Source organism: Oncorhynchus keta, chromosome 3 (assembly GCF_023373465.1).
Source record: "Oncorhynchus keta strain PuntledgeMale-10-30-2019 chromosome 3, Oket_V2, whole genome shotgun sequence".
NCBI lineage: Eukaryota > Metazoa > Chordata > Actinopteri > Salmoniformes > Salmonidae > Oncorhynchus > Oncorhynchus keta.
Window position 1 is genome coordinate 7797249 of NC_068423.1, and position 22798 is coordinate 7820046.

Sequence of the window (22798 nt, forward strand, 5' to 3'; positions counted from 1 at the left end):
CACATATGTACAAATACAATCAGTGGGAATAGGGGCCAGGTGTGCGCAATGAAAGTTCCAGAGGGATCCATGACACTCCGCACCCAATAGGACACCCCCAGCACCACCATATCCATCCAAGCTTCCCTCACCCCTCACCCCTCAACCACAAAACACAATAATGATAATAATAAAAAAATATATATACCAAGATATATATATACACATACACACACACAAATGAACAGTACATATACATAAAACATATTCACAGGACACTCAACTTCCCTCTTATTTCTTTTCCTACATCAGATATGCAGGTGACATTTCCACCTGTATGACAGCACATAATAAGCAAGACGGAGATGCTCTTCATCCGAGGGAATACCTGTCCATTCTCAGATGTTAGATAATCCGAGATGATCACATCACATGTTACTTCAACTCACACTCTGCTGGAATCGCTGCATTCTCAGATTACCCTCTGTTATTAATCTCTATACTGTAATCAATAAAGTGTTTCAAAATGCTGTACTTGTATTAACATATATGCTCTGATCATTCCTGAGAGAGAAGGGGTGTAATATCTCCAGATGGGCGTGTGGTACCCTTCCTCACACATGCCAACAAGATGTTACTTCTTGTAGGGTCTTTGCCTTGAAAGTAAGTATGAGAGTATAAGTAATGTACAATGAACCTACTGAAAGTATACTGACTAAAAGGCAAAACAGAACTGTCATTATATTATATTATAGCTGTGTCGTTGTATACTTGCAAATTATAATCTTAAGTGTTACATCATTTTGTTGGGGGAAACTGAAATGCCCATCAAATGTTTTCCCCAGTTTGCTGAATGTGTTCTGAAGGAGTAGTTGATTGTAAGTAGTAGCAGTAACTCTCCTCCAAAACACTGGTATGTTACATCTCTAATTTAATATAATTGTAGATTAAATTTAAAAAAAAAAAACATTTATATGGATCTTTCAAGGTTATCTTTGATCCAACTTCTGACTAGATGGCCACTAAAACACATGTATTTAAATAATTATGTTAAAAGAAACTTATACTATTCCCTTGTTCCCTGTTCCCTATTCGGCAGGCAAGAAAATAGCCCTGCCGAAATCCTCCCCCCTTCTAATTTTCCTTCATTTTGAGGGTAGAGTCAAATACTTTATATGGCACACATCAGAGTCAAATACTTTCTATAGAAAAAACTTCACGGTAGGCAACCGAATATAATAATTAATGTACGTGTGTTATATTAAACATGAGGAGGAAGTCAAATGTAGGCAAGCAATAAACATTTCAGAACAATTACCAGTCGAATAAGACATGGAAGACACAACGAATTTTGGCAAAGAGATTTATTTATACACTTGAAACAATAGCCTGACCGAAAACTGCAGACATTACTAGTGCATCCCCAACGACCAAACCGACACAAATAAAATGAAACGCAGCGGAACGTGATCAGAAATCTTAACGAGCAAGCAATCTGCAGCAATGAAGAATTGAGTGCGTGCGCGTTCACAAGAAGGGGGAGGGGGCTTATAGGCACAACACGGTTATTAATATTAAGGGAAAATAAGTTTCACAGTCCGTCACTCACAACCCGCCAATTCAGTCATTGAGTCTGAAATAAATACTTCGCTAACAAGTATTTCCATGTGCTTACACGATTGATATTATTGACTGTCATTTTACCTAATATTATATAAACAGCGAGTATATATGTTTAAACCGTTACTGTAGCTAAAACACCTACACGCTTCAAGGAGCCGGCAAGTTAACGTTACATACAACAACGTTGTCCAGAGTGAATGAAGATCACTTCCAGTGAAGAAGATGACAATGCAATAAACATAACTGATTACAATACAAGTCTAGAATGACAGAAAATACTAAATAATTGGTAATGTCTTATCCGATAATTTACCTCGCTTTCACTGTAAAATAGCTAGCTACGTCCAAATTCGCAGTTATGTTTATTTGAACTAATAGCACAAACTGCGAGAGCATCGAGTTAAGGAATTCAGAAGGGGTGTGGGTGGCATTGATGGAGTTCGATGCGCCATGAGTTTGTGCTATTAATACTGGGTTGCCGCTCAGTAGTGGGAATAGTCCATTCTGTCTGGACAGGCGAGCATTGGGCAACATCATTATTGACATGGTTATGTAATCCAGGAACACTTTGACAGAGCTCATGCATATTAAATCACCCATGCACGGCCCACTACAACTTCATTTTTTGAATGCAAACTGCAACCACTCTACCTACTATGGGTTAGGGTTGTGCGCTCTCTTGGGCAGCGTTTACACACGACAGACGAATTTAGATTTTTTCCCCCCCACTAATTTGTCTTTTAAGCAATGACATTAGACATTATTAAATCGGATTTTTACCAGAGCTGATCTGATTGGTCAAAAGACCAATTAAGTGAAAAAAAAATATTTGTCTAATTTGTCTAACTAATTTGTCTTTTAAGCAATGACATTAGACATTATTAAATCGTATTTTTACCAGAGCTGATCTGATTGGTCAAAAGACCAATTAGTGAAAAAAAATATCAGAATTGGGCTGCCTGTGTATACGCAGCCAGTGGTTCCCCCTCCCTGTTCGATTCAGACCGAACAAATTGCATCACACTTGTTCTTTACATTGCATAAACAGTCTCAGAATCTAATTGATCTGACTGAATTTGGTGGGAGTTCGGGGTCATGTCCGCAGCAGACTGTCGATGCGAGGTAGCTAGCACACCCTGTCTGTCGAGCACGCAGATGGATTTAGTCCACCCATCTCTGGTCTTTCATCGATGACTCGCGAATGCTAGCTAATTGTGTAGCTAATTCAATCTAATGTTAACCAATTTATCGCAAGAGAAACAAGTTAAAGTTTTTTTTATTTCAGCGGCAGATGAAGGATTTCGACATTCAATCGCCAAAACAAATGTCATATTAATTCAACTTTTTTTTTTTTTTTACTAAAGAAGAAAGGCCCTTTTCCAAAGAAACTACAACAACAACCCTCGAGCTGGGAGTTGCTTGTGCATGGGCTACAGCCTGCAAGGCGGGCTTGGAAACCCCGAGGATTCTCGGCCTCCTGGTGTTCCGAGGGAAAGAGAAGTCAACAGATGGAGTGGACGTTTTTTTTGGGGTGTTTTAAGTGTAGGGTGTTTTTGAGAGACAACGGGACATCAGCAGCTAGTTAACTTCACTATCGCCTGAGCTCGAGGGACTGAAAGACCCTCCCCCCCACGGACCTTGCAAGCGACAGCGCTACAGGTAAACAAAGTTGTTTCGAATGACTACATACGTTAGCCAGCCTCCTCAATAACTAACTATAGTTAGCCGAGCTAGCTATTAAAGCAGTGCTTTAGACAGAGTAGCGTAATTATAACTACTAGTAGCCAAATTTAAGTAGTAATACTTTTTTTCCATTCCTACAATCAATATGTGGCTGTATTAGCTGGTGTTAGCTAACGTTATGTAGTTAGCACTGACTTGGTTAGCTAACTTAACTAACTTACCCACAAGTTACGGACCTGGCTGAGGTTCGTTAAGTTAGCCGTGCATTGGAAACTTACATCTCAGATCTAGTTAGTTACCCTAACTAAGAACATGGCAAATGTTGTACACAGCAGACCACCACAGTGCCACACCATGCTGTCTGGACAGCATCCTCAGACAAAATGTAGTAGCGACAATGTCATACATTGCTTTGTCAATCTTATAATGATTAGTTTACCATAATCTCTCGTGGACAGCTGCATTTAGCTGACACAATCGAGCATCTGACGCAATAACACGATATTTTAGTTCTGGGATTGAGAGTACCATATAGGTAACTATATAGTTATCAAACTAACTACATAACTTGTATGCATGTTTGATGCGAAGAGAGGGTGAGTGGATGTTCTAGCTACATGCAGTACCAGTCAAAAGTTTGGACACCTACTCATTCGAGGGGTTTTCTTTATTTTTTACTATTTTCTACATTGTAGAATAAAAGTGAAGATATCATAACTATGAAATAAGAAAAACCCTTGAATGAGTGTGTCAGCTTTTGACTGGTACTGTATGTTTTAGGATTATTTGTCTTGGATACATTTTGAGCCAGGTGGATCATAACAGATTAGACCGTGTTTAGACAATAAAACATTAGTCATAAGAAATTTGCCCTCTAAATTATCTTGGGCACAGGGCCACAAGAAATGGTTTGTTGAAATCTCAACGGTAAACAGGGTTGCCAGTTGTAGCTAACAATTCTAATCCAATGACCATTCAAAACCTGCCCAAAGGGGTTAAGGAGCTAAATTGCCACATTTTATACAATAATTGTTTTCCCATTACGTTATTGAGCCAGTTAAGGAATACCAACGTAACTTGTACCTACCTACTTTAGAAGCAAAATTAGGTTTTCATCAAAGTTATAATTCTTGTGAACTGACATGACATAATATACTCATTCGAGTATATCGCAAGAGAAAAGATCATTCACCCCATTTAAACTCACCAGGTCATTGTTCCCCCGGTGCCAAAGATGTGGATGTCAATTATGGCAGTCCCCCACACCATTCTGAGGGGTTGGGTCAAATGCAGAAGACACATTTCAGTTTCAACTGACCCCTTTCCCTGTTTTAAACTGGTTACCAAAACACTTATTTTTACTGCTCTAATTACGTGGGTAACCAGTTGATAATAGCAATAAGGCACCTCAGGGTTTTGTGATATATGGAAAATACACCACGGCTAAGGTCTGTATCCAGGCACTCCACGTTGTGTCGTGCATAAGAACAGCCCTTAGCCGTGGTATATTGGACATATACCACACCCCCTAGGCCTTATTGCTTAAATAAGTCCCTTTTGTGCATGTGCATGACTAGATAAATCCGACAGGGGAGTTTGAGTGATGAAAGTTGTACAGAGTATCTTAATCTTCTTTGTGCAAAAAACACCTAGATGAACTTAAATATATATAATAATGTTAGGCTATTTTCTGGCAATTGTGACAGATGTTGAGACTACAAACAGTTATAAATGTCCTATTTTGCGAGATTGACTTGTCATTTCAATAGGCATAGGCTACAGGCAAAAATCTGGGTGTATGATTGTAATTCAACTTTGCCTTGGTTTGCTTAGATAGATGCAGGTAGCCTACAGCCCTTGATAGGCCTACATCAGTCTACAGTAACCCAGGAAAGATGCCAACTGAATGATCTATCAGCCTGCTTAGTCCAAATTAAGACTAATTTATTCAACATTAATAGTTTGGTGATTTTGAGGTAAGAAATGCTTGTTTCCCAATAGCAGCCTGCTGGAATAGGCTGTGGATGGGGTTGTAATTTCAATCACTGAATTAAATATTAATGATATGTTTGATCTGAATATGCTTGTCAACAACAGCCAGTATTTAGATTTGATTTTTTACCTGTAGCCTATTTGGACTGTTAAGTCAATCTAATGCCTTCTAACAATTGCAGATAGGGCTTTGATAACTTCCAATTTAATTAACTAAACATGGTTGTTAATAATTGCATAATAACACAAGGCTAATGTAATATTACTCTCAAGTTATAGGCTATTTATTCAATCAGTTTGATAGCTCCAGGTAGGCTACACAAGTGGCACAAATTGATTTGCTAGGACTCGTCATGTAAACATTTTTATTGTTTCAAATGGTAGCCCTGCTCGCCATTCACTCAGCAACAGCCTCACCGCCTGATAGTTAGCAGCAGCATGTCACAGTGATATATATATATATATATATATATATATATATATTAAATTATTGAGAAATGCCATGGTGGGTGCTGTGAAACTTATAAGTAGCCCAAAAACCCGTAACCCGCGACCAATACATTTTCCAAAGTAGCCCAATTTTGCAGGAAAACTGCTAACATGGCAACACTGACGGTGGAGTTCATTTTACATAGCCTGGTGCCCCGGGAGGACCAATGGAATGTTCTAAAATGAACAAACTCCGCTACCTGGGGCATCAGTCCATGTCAAATGAGCGCAATTAAATTGATGGCCTGCACATGCGCAGTTCGGTGCGAGACGACCATTAGACCTGAAGACATGTTTCTGCGCATGAGCTTAGCAAACCAACGTCTCTATGACATCACCTACAAGTGTGATCGGGGATTCATATTGGAGAAGCAGCTTCTGCCTATCTTCATACTGTACAGTCTTTTATACCAGTGTTTTCGTCATAATACCCATAAAACCTAGCGGTCAAATGCGGAAATGGGTCCAATCGTTTTTTCAAAAAAATGTTTTTCCCATAGGGGAGTTTAGTACTTACAAGGTCTTTTTCATGAACGCTTTCCCTTGCTTGATGTTTTGACAACCGTGTAGTTTCTAGACGGAAGCCACTCCTCAGTAAAAGCACATGACAGCCTGCTTAGAGTTTTCCAAGATTCTCTAGTCTGATGAAACCAAGATTGTACTCTTTAACTAACACATTCTCTCTCCTTTCCGTAGACATGATGGAAGAACTGCACAGCCTGGACCCTCGGCGGCAGGAGCTGCTTGAGGCTCGCTTCACAGGAGTCGGAGTGGCCAAGGTCTGTCTCTCCATTCAATTGTGTCTGCATCCATTCTGTGTGTGTGTGACAGTGCTGCCCTGGCATCCAGTTAGCATTTTATCAATCATCAGCTGTCTCAGCAGCACTCTGTGGCAAGGCACTCCACCGGTCACACACCATGCACACCCACCCACCAATGGAATAGTCAGCAAGACAAGGAGCCCACACTGCTTGATGTTACCAAGGGCCAGTGTTGCTAATTAAAGTTCACTCCAACCCCAAATTAATAGGGGAGACAGACTTGTACCATATTAAGTCACACCTACTCATTGTGTTTTAATTTATTTTGTTTTATTTACTATTTTCTACATTGTAGAATAGTACTGAAGACATCCAAACTATGAAATAACACAAGGAATCATGTAGTAACCAAAAAGTGTTAAACAAATCCAAAATGTATTTAAGATTCTTCAAATAGGGCTATCTTCTGTATACCACCCCTACCATGTCATAACACAACTGATTGGCTCAAACACATTAAGAAGTAAAGAAATCCCACAAATTAACAAGGCACATCTGTTAATTGAAATTAATTCCAGGTGACTACCTTAATGAAGCTGGTTGAAAGAATGCCTAGAGTGGGAAACACTGTCAAGGCAAAGGGTGGCTACTTTGAAGAATCTCAAATATATTTTGAATTGTTCAACACTTTTTGGTTACTACATTAATCCATGTGTTATTTCATAGTTTTGATGTCTTCACTATAATTCTACAGTGAAGAAAATAGTAAAAAATTAAGAAAAATCCTTTATTGAGTAGGTGTCCAAACTTTTGGCTGGTATGTACGTACAGTTGAAATAGGACGTTTACATACACTTTGGTTGGAGTCATTAAAACTCATTTTTCCACCACTCCACAAAATTTCTTGTTCACAAACTATAGTTTTGATAAGTCTGTTTGGACAAGTAATTTTTACAACAGTTGTTTACAGACAGATTATTTCACTTATAATTCACTGCATCACAATTCCAGTGGGTCAGAAGTTTACATGCACTAAGTTGGCTGTGCCTTTAAACAGCTTGGAAATTCCAGAAAATTATGTAATGTCTTTAGAAGCTTCTGAAAGTCTAATTGACAACATTTGAGTGAATTGGAGGTGTACCTGTGGATGTATTTCAAGGCCAACCTTCGAACTCTGTGCCCTTTTTGCTTGACATCATGGGAAAATCTAAAGAAATCAGCCAAGACCTTAGAAAAAATTGTAGTCCACAAGTCTGGTTCATCCTTACGAGCAATTTCCAAATGCCTGAAGGTACCACGTTCGTCTGTACAAACAATAGTACGCAAGTATAAACCACGCAGCCGTCACACCGCTCAGGAAGGAGACGTGTTCTGTCTCCTAGAGATGAACGTACTTTGGCACGAAAAGTGCAAATCAATCCAAGAACAACATCAAAGGATCTTGTGAAGATACTGGTGGAAACAGGTACAGAAGTATCTATATCCACAGTAAAACAAGTCCTATATCGACATAACCTGAAAGGCCGCTCAGCAAGGAAGAAGCCACTGCTCCAAAGCCGCCATAAAAAAGCCAGACTACGGTTTGCAACTGCACATGGGGACAAAGATTGTACTTTTTGGAGAAATGTGCCCTGGTCTGATGAAACAAGAATTGGTTTGGCCATAATTACCATTATGTTTGGTGGAAAAATGGGAAGGCTTGCAAGCTGAAGAACACAACCCCAACCTTGAAGCACGGGGGTGGCAGCATCATGTTGTGGGGGTGCTTTGCTGCAGGAGGGACTGGTGCACTTAACAAAGTGGATGGCATCATGAGGGGAAATTATCTGGATATATTGAAGCAACGTCTCAAGACATCAGTCAGGAAGTTAAAGCTTTGTCACAAAAGGGTCTTCCAAATGGACAATGACCCCCAAGCATCCTTCCAAAGTTGTGGCAAAATGGCTTGACAACAATGTCAAGGTATTGGACTGGCCATCACAAAGCCCTGACCTCAGTCCCATAGAAAATGTGTGGGCAGAACTGAAAAAGCGTGTGCGAGCAAGGAGGCCTTACAAACCTGACTCGGTTACACCAGCTCTGTCATGAAGAACGGGCCAAAAATCACCCAACTTATTGTGGGAAGCTACCTGACATGTTTGAGCCAAGTTAAACCATTTAAAGGCAATGCAACCAAATTCTAATTGAGTTTATGTAAACTTCTGACCCACTGGGAATGTGATGGGGGAAAAAAGAAAAATGCTGAAATAAATCATTCTCTACTATTATTCTGACATTTCACATTCTTAAAATAAAGTGGTGATCCTAACTGACCTAAGACAGGGAATTGTTACTTGGATTAAATGTCAGGAATTGTGAGTTTAAATGTATTTGGCTAAGGTATATGGAAAACTTCCGACTTCAACTGTATGTATTTGTGTGTGGTTTAAATACATTATTGTGTGATACTCATTCAGTTAACCTGTCTTACACACAGTGCCTTCAGAAAGAAAGTTAAAAAACATGTTTTTAGACATTTTAGTGAATGTATTGAAAGTGAAATGCATAAAATCTCAATTAGATAAGCATTCACACCCCTGAGTCAATACATTGTAGAAGCACCTGGCAACAATTACATCTGTCTTTAGGTTAATCTCTTAGAGCTGTGCTCATGTGGATTATACAATATTTGCCCATTATTCTCTTAAAAATTCTTCAAGCGCTGTCAAATTGGTTGTTGGTTTTTGCTAGAAGACCATTTTCAGGTCTTGTGATAGTTTTAAGTAGATTTGAGTCTAACCTGTAACTAGACTATTCAGGAACATTTACTTTTTTTTTTTGTAAAGCAACTCGTGTAGATTTCGTCTTGCATTTAGGTTATTGTGCTGTTGAAAGGTGAATTAATTTCCCAGTGTCTCGTGGAAAGCTGACTGAACCAGGTTTTCATGTAGGATTTTGCCTGTGCTTATAGCTATGTTCTGTTATTTTCATCCTAAACTCTATTCCTTGCCGATGACAAGCATACCCATAGCATTATTCAGCCAACACCATGCTTGAAAATATGACCAGTGGTACTCAATGAAGTGTTGTTTTGGATTCGCCCCAAACATAATGCTTTGTATTTAGGATGAAAAGGTTATAAATGTATTTCTTATTTATTTTAAAACTTTAAGTCTAACACAACAAGATGTGGCTAAAGAATAGGGGTCTGAGTACTTTCTGAAGGTATTGCAGGACAGAAGGTATTGCAGGACAGAAGGGTATAACATCCATTTTCTTGTTGACCAATGTATTGTTGTTTCCTCCAGGGTTCGGGAATAAATGAGTCGTCCAACCAGAGCCTGTGCAGCGTGGGCTCTCTGAGCGACAAGGAGCTGGAGGTCAGTATGACTACATGCGTGTGCCAGGGCCGCCTTATTTCTAGAACAGCAGATTGGCTGACTGTCGTTCATGTTCCATTCACCCAGCTCAATGTAACGTCTTAAGTTTAGGCTACTACATGATACTCAAATGTTCCCTATACCCATCATGAGGTCTCTACAACAGGTAGAGAGAAACATTTGAGTAATCCAGGCAGCGACACATTCAATACCACCTTGCACACTCTTCCCTGCATCTAGCTGGTCGAGGGTGTAATCATTAGTCCAACAGTTTGCAAGGAAGTCAATGTACCCAGAGGGGGACGAAAACTAGCTGTTCTCCGGCTACACCAAATAAAGTTATAACTTTCAAAAATATATATATATAAATTCACTGCGGATGGTCCTCCCCTTCCTCCTCTTAGGAGCTTCCGTGTGTGTGTGTGTGTGTGTGTGTGTGTACACACAGTCAGTCTTGCTTAACTAACCTTGTGGGGACACAATTCAGTCCCATTCAAAATACTATTTTCCTTAACCCAAAAAACATAAACCTAGCTCCTTAACCCTAAACCCCCTAGAAATAGCATATGACCTTGTGGGGACTAACAAAATGTCCCCAGTTGGTACATTTTTCTGTTTACTATTCTGGTGTCCCCACAAGTATAGTTCCACACACACACACACGATCAATGGAAATGAGGTAACCCAGAAAAGATGGACACAAGTTATTGTGTAGTTGTCTTTCCTCCAGTGTGTACTGTGTGATTCCGTTGCTTAGACACCAGAGAAGAAGCCCAGTGACCAGAGAACCAGGAAGAGGAAAGGAGAGCAGTACGATAAGGGAGGCGCCAGAAGTCACAAAATTAGCGATTATTTTGAGGTGAGTGAGAAATTCATGATGTGCGTAGCTTTTTTTCTAACATATGGCTGTCTTGATATCTCATTACCTTCACGTGAAGCACTTTAACACACTTGATTTGAAATACACCGTTTCTTCAGGCTCTTTGTCTGTGCTTGTACTTTCATCCTTCAATGGCTCAATCATTTCTCTCTGTTTCTCTCATGCGCACATGCTTTGACTCAGTTTGCTGGTGGTAGTTGCCCTGCCACCAGTCTGGCGCGGGGCATCCCTCCCCTGGTGCGCTCCTCCTGTCAACACTCACACTCTAACCCCCCAGTGGCGGTGAGCACCAGCCCTCTTTATGCTCCCTCACTTAACGACTAACATGACTCTCAGTGTAGATCGATGGGAACAGTCTGAAATATTTCTCCCCCCTTCTATCTCATTAGGTGCAGCAGGGCAGTCCGTCGTCCACAGGCTCAGCAGCTCCCGCCGAGCCCTTCTCCTCCTCCAGCTCCCTGAAGCCTGTTCTGCTCCACTCCTCATCCTGCCACAAATCTACTCAGGTAAACAACCCTGCCTGGCCTCCCACCTTACCTGGCATGGCTAGACAGTTGTCTCCCCTTGGCACAGCTCACATCCACTTCTGCCATTTCAGAACGCACTGTTGTTGTGCCACTCCATACTAGGCAGTTGAAGTAATCCTATCCTAAACTTGGAAATAATTGGAAAGCTGGTTATTGACCACCAGCCGAACTACGCATTTGTTGATTAATCAACCCTATTGATGGATGGATTGTCCCTTGTGTCATTAGTGCCTTTAGTACTAATCTCTCTCCTCCCTCTCTTTTCCCATCTCTTTTTCTCTCTCTCTCTCTCTCCTCCCACTCACTCACTCACTCTCTCACACACACCCCAGTCTGACTTGACGCTTGAGAAGCTGACAGCATTAGAGAACAACAAGAACTCTGACCTAGAGAAGAAGGAAGGACGGATAGACGACTTATTGAGGGTAAGACATTGTTTCACATCTTTATCTCTTTATACGGCATTGGAGTTACCCGTTAGAAGAAAAACTGTAGGAGAATCCAAAATGTTTAATGTGACCAAAACGTTGCTTTTTTATTTGCACATCATCTGAGTTTACCTTTAAAAAAATATATATAATAATCTATATACATCTCAAAGTAATTGTCGAATGATGTTGGGTAGTTACTGTGATAGTAGCTGTAGGTGTCTGATAACTAGGGAGGCAAAATTACTACTCTATACAAACACCGGTGTCATTGGAATTTCATAATTCCTAAATGTGTACATTAATTAAATCACTCAGTCTATTTTATAAGAATTTGTAAGATTCATATTTGCATGAAATAGACAGAGACCAGTCTTACCAAAATTAGATAATAGTATTTATTCTCAGAGCTCTCTGCCATGGAACCAAAAACAACAGTTTATATACAAAATATGACGTCATAGGTTATAAAATGTTCTTCCTCCTATTGATCAGGACAAAACAGGTTCAAAAGTTGATTCCAACCCCCTCGCTCGCTCACTCCAGACACACACTTATCAAGATTCACTTCTGGAATCTTCACCTTCATCTATCACTATTTAGAAGATAGTTCCAGATAATGGAAAACCCAGGAAAACACTCGCTGCCTTATCTAAACATCCCAAAGCTAAGTTGAGTCGGTTCAACCATAGGTTAACGATCCTTTCTGCTTACTTAAAACCCACAATCCATTTCCTCCCCAACCTAGCTGGAATGGTATTTATTATGTTTTAATTACCCCCTGTTTCAATCTACACAATCCCTTCCTTATGAGTTAATATTATTAATCAGATATAGTAAAACAGTAGAGTGTATTTAGTTATAGTTTTATTTAAAATGTAGATATTGTTTAGTCATTATTCATAAAATTCCTAACGGTTCTTTTTTTTTTTAGGCTAACTGTGACCTGCGGCGCCAGATAGACGAGCAGCAGAGGGCGCTGGAGCGGTACAAGGAGCGCCTCAACAAGTGTGTGACCATGAGCAAAAAGCTGCTTATCGAGAAGGTGAGTGTCTGTATTTCCATGGACACCCTTGGTTCTAAATGTCCAAAACAACAAACTGATATGGTTAAACTTAAAAACGAGCAGTACTTAGTGCAAAATCGATACCGAGTGGCATAAGGGTCTGTTCACACCGCAGAAGAAGCACAACCTGGCTCAAGGTAAATTCTAACCCTTGGAGGTCCAGAGTACAAGCTACCTGGTAGTTAAATGGCAATTCCACCACTTTACAATCTCATGTTCGTTATCTCCAGCACAATACCAGTGTCTACATATGTAAAAAGGTGCATTTCTATGTTTTGTAGGGAGTAAATATATAAAGTTAAGTTCTACCCGATGTCATCAAAGGTTAAAACTGATTTTCCAACACGAGTTTCACGGAGATGTGGAGAGAAAGAAAATATCCTCCTTCTGGCTAGAAACATATTGCAGGTTTTGAAAAACACTTTTTCTTACTTCACAGAACATTTTTTTTAGGAACTATTTTTTATTTTTTTTACCATAGATCATAGAAACACGCTGTTTTCACATGTGTAGACACTGATATGGTGCTGGAGATAATGATTGAGGTTGAAAAGTGGCGGAATTGCCATTTTAATTAATTGGCCGGAGATTCTACTCACCTGGTGTCATAGGTCAAAATCAGCCCCTGATTAAAGTAAATCATTGTAATCAGCGGTGTGTGTCCAGTCGAAGCAGGAGAAGAGGACGTGCCGGGACAAAAGCATGCAGGACCGCCTGCGACTGGGCCACTTCACCACCGTGAGACACGGAGCCTCCTTCACCGAGCAGTGGACTGACGGATATGCCTTCCAGAACCTCATCAAGTCAGTACACACACACAACCTCTTCAAGTGAACACACACAGCCTAGAGTCACACATACATACACTTTACTCCTAATGCATAGAAATAAATAGGACTATGATTTCAATGGCCCAGCACTGTGCCATCCTCATTGCCCCTCATTGTGTCTGCCTCTGTGTGTGTTCCCAGGCAGCAGGAGAGGATAAACTCTCAGAGGGAGGACATAGAGAGACAGAGGAAGCTGCTGGGTAAGAGGAAGCCTTCTACCACCACCACCACCACGGCCCAGAGCCTCACCCTCCTCACCACCCCCAACACCATGGAGCCTCCAACCGCCCCCAACAGCTCCGGCACCAACAAACGCAAGAGCAAGACCAACGGACAAGACAACGAAGCGTAAGGACGAATTGTACCTCTGGCTTATCTTTGAGTGGGTCATGTTCATTAGGAACAAAATGGAATAAAACAAAGGAAAACGGGGAGGGACTACATGAACTTGTCCAATAAGAAAGGCTCCTTCTCATTTTCTGTTGCAAAATGTTTACCCTTGAGTGTCCTTATGAACACGACACAGATATAGGGAAAGGGTGTCCCAATGCCCTTTTAGGAATTTTAGACGATTTGATTTATATAGGCAATATGGTGAAACTTCCACCTAGCTTATTAGAGGACAAGTTGAAGCTATTACGATATTGCTTACACCTGTTAAATCCTCTCAGGTCTCCACAAGTGTAGAGGGAATAGGGGTTGATTTGGCCAGTGTCGTTGACTTATGCCAAGCCCCCACAGTAAGAGTTTGGAACGATAGTGGCACAATTCATGTGTCGCAGCTTTTTTTAATGATCTTTAGGTTGTTCGTGAAAAACGGGAGCTCATGAGTCACAGTATGGCAGGGTCAACGACATCCAATTTATTGCACTTGCAAGCCCCGGACAAAACCAAATGTCTGAATTTTCTGTCACAGTTCTGCAGGAGTTGGCAAGGTAACTTTGTTCAACTCTGAGTACTTGGGATAACCGGTACCATGAAAAAGTCCCACCTTTTAGCCAGGTAAATGTCTATGGCAAAGAAACCTTCAAAACTAACCTGCTCTGGGGCAGGCTAACTCCATTTATCCTGAATGAAGTGTCTGAGCTGCGAGTTGAGGACCAATGAAATCAGATTTCCTACCTTTTGCAAAGATTGCGTCATTTGAGGAAGATGACTAAGGCGAACCGAGTGGGATAACTGGGCACAAAATCTTCTCCAGAAGGTGGTGCATCTTATTTCATTTTTTCCCCACTAACCAAGCCAGACGTTTTTATATATGGAGGTCATTGAGAGCTTGTCAAATTTGGTCCCAGAAAATTGCAATGGCTTATTTGCTACGTGAGGCTTATTTGAATAAATATATGTTTTGTAATGTTTAGATTGTTACTAGTGTATTGATATAAGTAAGACCCATGATATCCCTGCAACTTTGAGGGGAAAAAACACTTTATATCAGAGTTGTCTATTCCCATGCGTATCTGCCCTCTCATTGGCTAGAATGGTCCAACTCCCACCTGATCTTTCCTCCCGACTGCCTTCCGTTTTTGAAGACATTTCATTTGATTGTTAGAGCGGCCGCTTGAGTATCTGGTCAACAGAATGGATGATCTGCAACAATACTTTACTCAACTTTATTCATAATAGTGGAAATGACACGGACAGAGTCGCAAAGTGTGAGCACTCTTCTGATAGCAAATCTTCAAAATGTTCCAGATGTTCTTTCTCTCTTACAGTGGAGGATATCAGAAGACATTAGCCTTTACAAAAAATCACAGCGTGTGGGAGAGCCATTAATGAAGAGGGTGTTAGGTTCTTAACAGAGTTAAAAACTCAAACGGATGACTAGGAAAAGCTCAAATCAAGTTTATTCACCCACTGGGTCATATAGCTGTAAAGACCAAGACATTTTTACACAAGCACATATATTTTATACCCTCCTACTAGGCAGAGTCAACTCCTTGCACATCTAGACAGCCAATACTTCTCGATTGCTAGTCAGGAACTTAATTGGTTCCTCTCACTGGTGTAGTCATGGCCACGCCTCCCTGTTAGAACCTTGGTGGGCGTATATGTGTGTAACAGAACTGTTCCTTCTCACTTCATCTGTCCTGACCTCGGCCCAAATTCCTCACTCCTCCCTACTCCATGGCTGTCTTACCTTATCAGTAACTAAAACCAGACTGTTGCCCTTTGCCTTCCTCCATAGGATCCATGAGATTTAACAATAACATGTTTGACCGACTGTAAACGTCCTGCCTCCTCCCCATTTCTCACCCAGTAACTTTCCATACACCTAGTTCTTATCCACCCTCCACTGACACAAACATATACATTCATTATACATGGAAAGTAATCAATACGTTCTAGTAAGGTAGCATGAATAAAGATATTTCAAGCTAGAATCCAACAAGCGTCAAATATGCACATCCAAGTTGTTCAGGTGCTGAACAGCAAGCTTCCACACAGGTGTAGCTGGTCCGTTGATTAAGCGCCTGAGGCAGTCTTCAATAGGGACGAAAACCGAAAGAAGATGACTTTGTTTTATAGTTGCCCCTTTTGTCTTTGAACCACAGGCTGTCGCTTGCAGAATATCACGAGCAGGAGGAGATTTTCAAACTCCGGCTTGGGCATCTAAAGAAGGTACTGTCCGTCTCCGCTGAAAAGAAACAGAGGAAATGCAATACACAATAAATCCAAACAGTACTGTCATTAGACATGATTGTTATATGAAGAGTGTGTGATACTGAGTGACTAACGTGTGTGTGTGTGTGTGTCTCCTGTAGGAGGAGGCAGAGATCCAGGCAGAGCTGGAGAGGTTGGAGCGCGTCAGGAACCTCCACATCCGGGAGTTGAAGAGGATCCACAATGAGGACAACTCCACGTACGCTCCCCTTGGCCTTCCTCTCTTTTTCTGCATTCCATTCCAATTACCAAACTCGTTCTCACTACAAAGTAGATTTATCTTATCATGGTCCTGAAGATTGAAGGCAGGTTGACGTTTGTCATGAATCTTGCCCTGGAGGCAGAACTGAGAGATTTCCGCTAGCTGGGCCAGCTGTAAAGTCATAATTGGCTATATTGTAAAAATTCATGAAAACAAAAATGTAACCATAATTTAAGGTTAGGGATAAGCATCAGAATTGGCAGTGTGGTTGAGGTTAGAATTCGATTTGTTGACTTTGTGGCCACGCCAGGTGGAGAGCTGCCTCCAGGGCAAGATTCATGACAATAAATGCCAACCTGCAGATTGAAGAACTTAATTATTTGAATCTAGTGGGTTAGTGGAGCAAAAGCCAGCACATCCTGTAGCTCTCTAGGACCAGCAAGAGTACAGAACATTTTGGAGTGGACTGTCCTGTTGTATCTTTATCCTCCTGGAATGTAGCATGTACCTGTTCCTTTGCTCAATCCTCATTCAGAAACTGACCAGTGGTCTCCCCCTCTCATCAGATTTAAAGACCACCCCACGTTGAACGATCGATACCTGCTATTATATCTACTGGGACGAGGTGGCTTCAGTGAAGTTTACAAGGTGACCACTTTTTAGTCTTTGTGTCAGTAAACCTCAGCAAACAGCTTTGTCACTGAACCTATATAACATGAAAACAGTCTAACCAGCCCTGCTAGGATGAGTAAAATGGTCTGAGTGAGGTGTTCTCTGATTTTGTTTCTGGAAGTAGCTAGCAAACTAGCCAATTTAAGCCAGTTAACTTGAGAACCCTCAGATTAACCCTACTCCTTGGCCAGAGCGTCCAGTGTGCCCTCTATGCGCTCCGAGTGAACGGACAATCTGACAACGCTCTGAATTTACGAATGACCCAGAGCGCACTCTGTAACACTGGAGGCAATTTACAAAAGGCATCCTAAGTCCATACATGTAATGAACTGAATATTGCTCTATATCATTGTTTTGGTCTGACTCTGTGTTCATCCCTAGGCCTTTGATCTAACGGAGCAAAGATACGTGGCGGTTAAGATCCACCAGCTCAACAAGAACTGGAGGGACGAGAAGAAGGAGAACTACCACAAGTAAGGAAACCTGCAGCTGGACTGACATTTTGTGTCCGCCAAACAGCCGTCTCGGCACACAGAATAATAATTTGAAGTAGACTGGAAAGCACTTTATGGAAAACAAGTTTGATGCGCTGCTGTTGCCGGTTGTATCATATACAACACAGTTTCTCGCTTTTTACTTTAGATTTGAGTAAATAATTTCTGCCTTCTCATAGATATCATCCAAGAAAAATTCTAAGATTAAATCAGTTGTTTTGCGTATAGATAATGTTGCCTCCAACTCCGCTACCTCAGTCGTTGGCAGTGTTTTTAAATATTTTAATCAGCCCATAAACTATTATTTTAAGTTAAATCACACACAAACTCCTTGGATGGTTGATGTAATACCCCCTTAATCTGTACATCCATTATCCGGTTGTAGGGATTTTCCAAGATGTTCTCGGCTGTGTGTCTTCATGTGAATGCTTAGGTCCGACACTGTAGACATGTAGTGTGTGTGCGCTGTGTTGAGTCACTACAGTGTTTGACCGTAGTGCATCCATGTTTGTTTCAGGCATGCCTGCAGAGAGTACAGGATCCACAAGGAACTGGACCATCCCCGAATAGTCAAACTCTATGACTACTTCTCACTGGACACAGACTCGTAAGTCACTCCATCACTAACCCATGGATGGATAGGAACTTTCATCCATGCTTTTATTCATAGTCAATTTAGCCCTTAGTTCGGTGTCTGTATGGTGACTTCCATTATTCTAGTTTTCTTCTCCTAATTTTATACGGCTTCACTCTGTGTTTTCTTCCCCAGGTTCTGCACAGTGCTGGAGTTCTGCGAGGGCAACGACCTGGACTTCTACCTGAAGCAGCACAAGCTGATGTCTGAGAAGGAGGGCCGCTCCATCATCATGCAGATCGTTAACGCCCTCAAATACCTCAACGAGATCCGTCCGCCCATCATCCACTATGACCTCAAGCCAGGTCAGTCAGGCCACGGTCAGCTCCTGACAACCCTTACTCTAACCTGCCCCCGATAATCCTAACCTTAATCGTTGCAGGAGTAGGCTTGAGCTGTACAGGAGTGACCAGGTCGTGTGTGTGTGTGTGTGTGTGTGTGTGTGAACACTTGACGGTATTTGAGGTGCGCTAGATTTAGCTTGGATTTTTCACCTTTGATACTATTCCATTAAACTAAATTGAATGCAGCTGATTTGAAAGTATTGATTGTTTGACCCTGCTGTGATGTCCAAGCATATCTGGGTTTAAGTTAAGGTCCACTATAGTCTTCCCTTTAAAAAAAAATGTATTTACCCCTTTTTCTCCCCAATTTCGTGGTATCCAATTGTTTTGTCTCATCGCTACAACTCCCGTACGGGCTCGGGAGAGACGAAGGTTGAAAGTAATGCATCCTCCGATACACAACTCAACCAAGCCGCACTGCTTCTTAACACAGCGTGCATCCAACCCGGAAGCCAGCCACACCAATGTGTCGGAGGAAACACCGTGCACCTGGCAACCTTGGTTAGCACGCACTGCGCCTGGCCCGCCACAGGAGTCACTGGTGCGCGATCAGACAAGGATATCCCTAGCGGCCAAACCCTCCCTAACCCGGACGACAGAGCCTGGGCGCGAATCCAGGGTCTCTGGTGGCACAGCTGGCGCTGCAGTACAGCGCCCTCAACCACTGCGCCACCCGGGAGGAAGTCTTCCCTTTTTTAATAGTATTTTGTAGCATACACACCAAATAAAGTTCAAGGTAAAATGTATTTATCATATGCAATATTCCCTCAATTTATTTCAGCATTGAGCTATTTTCAGGTCCGCTGAGCGCAAACTTGAACGTTGTGAAAATTCTGTGCAACTTCCAGCGTGAGGTTACTGCGAACACTGAGGCTGTACCTGTTTTAAGTGCCCAAGTAGACTACTGTGGCTATTTGATCATAATGTAGGCCTACCAGAGTGGCCTAACATGAAAAACTATGGAGAAAAGACATCCCATAACATTTTAATATGGAATTTAATATAGGGTTTCTATCATTCAGGCTACAGTAACAGACAATGTGTGGTGTTTGATGCAGGCCTGCAGGCCATGAGTCTTTTGATAAAAGACATGCTGGGCTTGACATTAACCTGTTTATCCACTTGTCCTTTCAGACAAGGAGTTGACTGAAAATGTTGTTTTGATGCAAGAAACCACTTTACCAAATAAAATGAGTTATTCCTATACCATTATTACAGAGAATGAGACAAATTATGCTTCCCTCTGCCTATTGGCTGCTTAGCTTATTCAAGCCTGTCTCAAAATACAACACTGGCCATTTAACTTCTTCTGGATAGGGGGCAGTATTCAAAAGTTTGGATGATTGAGGTGCCCAAAGTAAACTGCCTGCTATACTCAGGCCTAGGATATGCATCTAATTGGTAGTATTTGATAGAAAACACTCTGAAGTTTGAATTATTTTTGAATGATGTCTGGTAGTATAACAACTTATTTGGCAGGTGAAACCCCGTCAATCTGTTTCCCATTAGTTTTCTATGGCAAGCCCGATTTTAATAGAAATATGCTTGCAGTTCCTATCGCTTCCACTGGATGTCAACAGTCTTTAGAAATTGGTTGAGGTTTTTCCTTTGTGTAATGAAGAAGTAGCCCTGTTCAGAACGAGGGTAGTGTGAAGTGTACTGTTTTGACAGAGGTAAAAAGGTAAGGCATGAATTATATCGTTATTTCTGAGTTTTGTGTCGCGCCTGGTGGGATGAAATATGATTGTCTGTTTGTTTCATGGGGTCCTCAGATCATCGCATGGTTTGCTTTTGCCGTAAAGCCTTTTTGAAATCTGACACCGTGGCTGGATTAACAAGAAGTTAAGCTTTAATTTGACATATTGCATGTGTATTTTCAAGAATGTTAAATATTTACAATTCTGTAGTTTGAATTCTCGCTCTGCAATTTCACTGGATGTTAGCCAGGTGGGACGCTAACGTCCCACGTATCCTAGAGGTCCATTTATGACAAAAGTTCTTTACCTGACTCGATTTGATGGCTAGAAATGATGGCTACAAATGTACACTCCCTCCTTGCTGACTACAAATCATCTATAACTGGGCTAATATCATCTATAACTGGGCTAATAACATCCGAACTATCAAAGAATATTAACTAAATTTGCACGTGGCTACATGCAGTTCCTGCTTTGATCTCAAAACAAGCGCATCTACTCACAACCGCTCATGGTGTAAACAGTCCAGTTCAAAGTAAGTGGCACAGATCCATACATGGCAATGGTTTATTTGCATGTAGGCCCACTGCAGCTCTGATTGGTTATGCCGCACTGGTCTGTTCTATGTAGAGTACGTGCTGAGTTGTGCAAGTCAATGCAATAGAATCCTATTCCAATGTGTTCTGCCTACAACAAAATCTCTTACATTTACATTTAAGTCATTTAGCAGACGCTCTTATCCAGAGCGACTTACAAATTGGTGCATTCACCTTATGACATCCAGTGGAACAGCCACTTTGCACTAGTGCATCTAAATCTTTTAGGGGTGGGGGGGGTGAGAAGGATTACTTATCCTATCCTAGGTATTCCTTAAAGAGGTGGGGTTTCAGGTGTCTCCGGAAGGTGGTGATTGACTCCGCTGTCCTGGCGTCGTGAGGGAGTTTGTTCCACCATTGGGGGGCCAGAGCAGCGAACAGTTTTGACTGGGCTGAGCGGGAACTGTACTTCCTCAGTGGTAGGGAGGCGAGCAGGCCAGAGGTGGATGAACGCAGTGCCCTTGTTTGGGTGTAGGGCCTGATCAGAGCCTGGAGGTACTGAGGTGCCGTTCCCCTCACAGCTCCGTAGGCAAGCACCATGGTCTTGTAGCGGATGCGAGCTTCAACTGGAAGCCAGTGGAGAGAGCGGAGGAGCGGGGTGACGTGAGAGAACTTGGGAAGGTTGAACACCAGACGGGCTGCAGCGTTCTGGATGAGTTGTAAGGGTTTAATGGCACAGGCAGGGAGCCCAGCCAACAGCGAGTTGCGGTAATCCAGACGGGAGATGACAAGTGCCTGGATTAGGACCTGCGCCGCTTCCTGTGTGAGGCAGGGTCGTACTCTGCGGATGTTGTAGAGCATGAACCTACAGGAACGAGCCACCGCTTTGATGTTAGTTGAGAACGACCGGGTGTTGTCCAGGATCACGCCAAGGTTCTTAGCGCTCTGGGAGGAGGACACAATGGAGTTGTCAACCGTGATGGCGAGATCATGGAACGGGCAGTCCTTCCCCGGGAGGAAGAGCAGCTCCGTCTTGCCGAGGTTCAGCTTGAGGTGGTGATCCGTCATCCACACTGATATGTCTGCCAGACATGCAGAGATGCGATTCGCCACCTGGTCATCAGAAGGGGGAAAGTTAGTTTTGCATACTAATAAGTCTTGCATAGTTTGTTTTTGTTTCGGTATGTTGTGTTGAAAGTGGCTAATATTGTTGATTTGATCACAACTGCCACAGTAAAGGGAAATGTTGATATTGTTAACTAACTATATTGTTAACTAACAGGGAAAACGCTGACCTTTAGAAAGTTGATTCATCTCGTGCTTCTCTCCGTGGGCTAATACTGTATTTCGGGGCTACTACGCGCTGAAATACAATTAACTGCTTATCACAAATAACCTCAATCAAAAGATGCATCATAATGTGTGTTATGCGTTTCACTACATTTCCCATCTCTCTCTCCCTCTCTCTCTCTCTCCATAGGCAACATCCTCTTGGTGAACGGCACGGCGTGCGGCGAGATAAAGATCACCGACTTCGGTCTGTCCAAGATCATGGATGACGACAGCTACAACTCTGTGGACGGGATGGAGCTGACCTCCCAGGGAGCAGGGACTTACTGGTACGCACTTTACACACACTTGCAAGCGTGCACAAGCAAAAACGCACATACAACAGCCAGCATTGGAAACATTTTAACATTCACACACTCAATTACAATGGAGAAAAAAAAAAAAAAAAACGACATGCAACACTTTCAAAAGATTTTACTGAGTTACAGTTCATATTGGGAAATCAGTCAATTGAAGTTCTTTAGGCTGTAATCTATGGATTTCACATGACCGGGAATACAGATATGCATCTGTAGTTCACAGATAAAAAATTTAAAAAAATTGTAAGGTAGGTGCGTGGATCAGTAAACCAGTCAGTCAGTGTCTGTA

At 41.8% G+C, this 22798-nt stretch overlaps 1 protein-coding gene across 2 annotated transcripts in view; it reads left to right on the top strand.

The window, feature by feature from the left end:
- Positions 1–506: 506 nt before the first annotated feature.
- LOC118364726 (serine/threonine-protein kinase tousled-like 2) overlaps positions 507–22798 on the top strand; it is a 28026-nt gene continuing 5734 nt past the window's right edge. Inside the window, exons 1-18 of one of the 2 annotated variants that reach the window (XM_035746434.2) lie at positions 507–642; positions 2967–3261; positions 6463–6545; positions 9815–9886; positions 10644–10745; positions 10950–11048; positions 11156–11272; positions 11626–11718; positions 12656–12766; positions 13454–13590; positions 13759–13965; positions 16173–16239; positions 16383–16480; positions 17050–17131; positions 17537–17628; positions 18167–18256; positions 18419–18588; positions 22341–22479. In XM_035746434.2, the coding sequence (XP_035602327.1) occupies positions 6465–6545; positions 9815–9886; positions 10644–10745; positions 10950–11048; positions 11156–11272; positions 11626–11718; positions 12656–12766; positions 13454–13590; positions 13759–13965; positions 16173–16239; positions 16383–16480; positions 17050–17131; positions 17537–17628; positions 18167–18256; positions 18419–18588; positions 22341–22479 (1757 nt within the window). In that variant the 5' untranslated portion in view covers positions 507–642; positions 2967–3261; positions 6463–6464. Of the gene's footprint in view, positions 643–2568; positions 3262–6462; positions 6546–9814; positions 9887–10643; positions 10746–10949; positions 11049–11155; positions 11273–11625; positions 11719–12655; positions 12767–13453; positions 13591–13758; positions 13966–16172; positions 16240–16382; positions 16481–17049; positions 17132–17536; positions 17629–18166; positions 18257–18418; positions 18589–22340; positions 22480–22798 lie in introns of those variants that run through there. The other variant, XM_035746441.2, reaches the window with a different exon arrangement.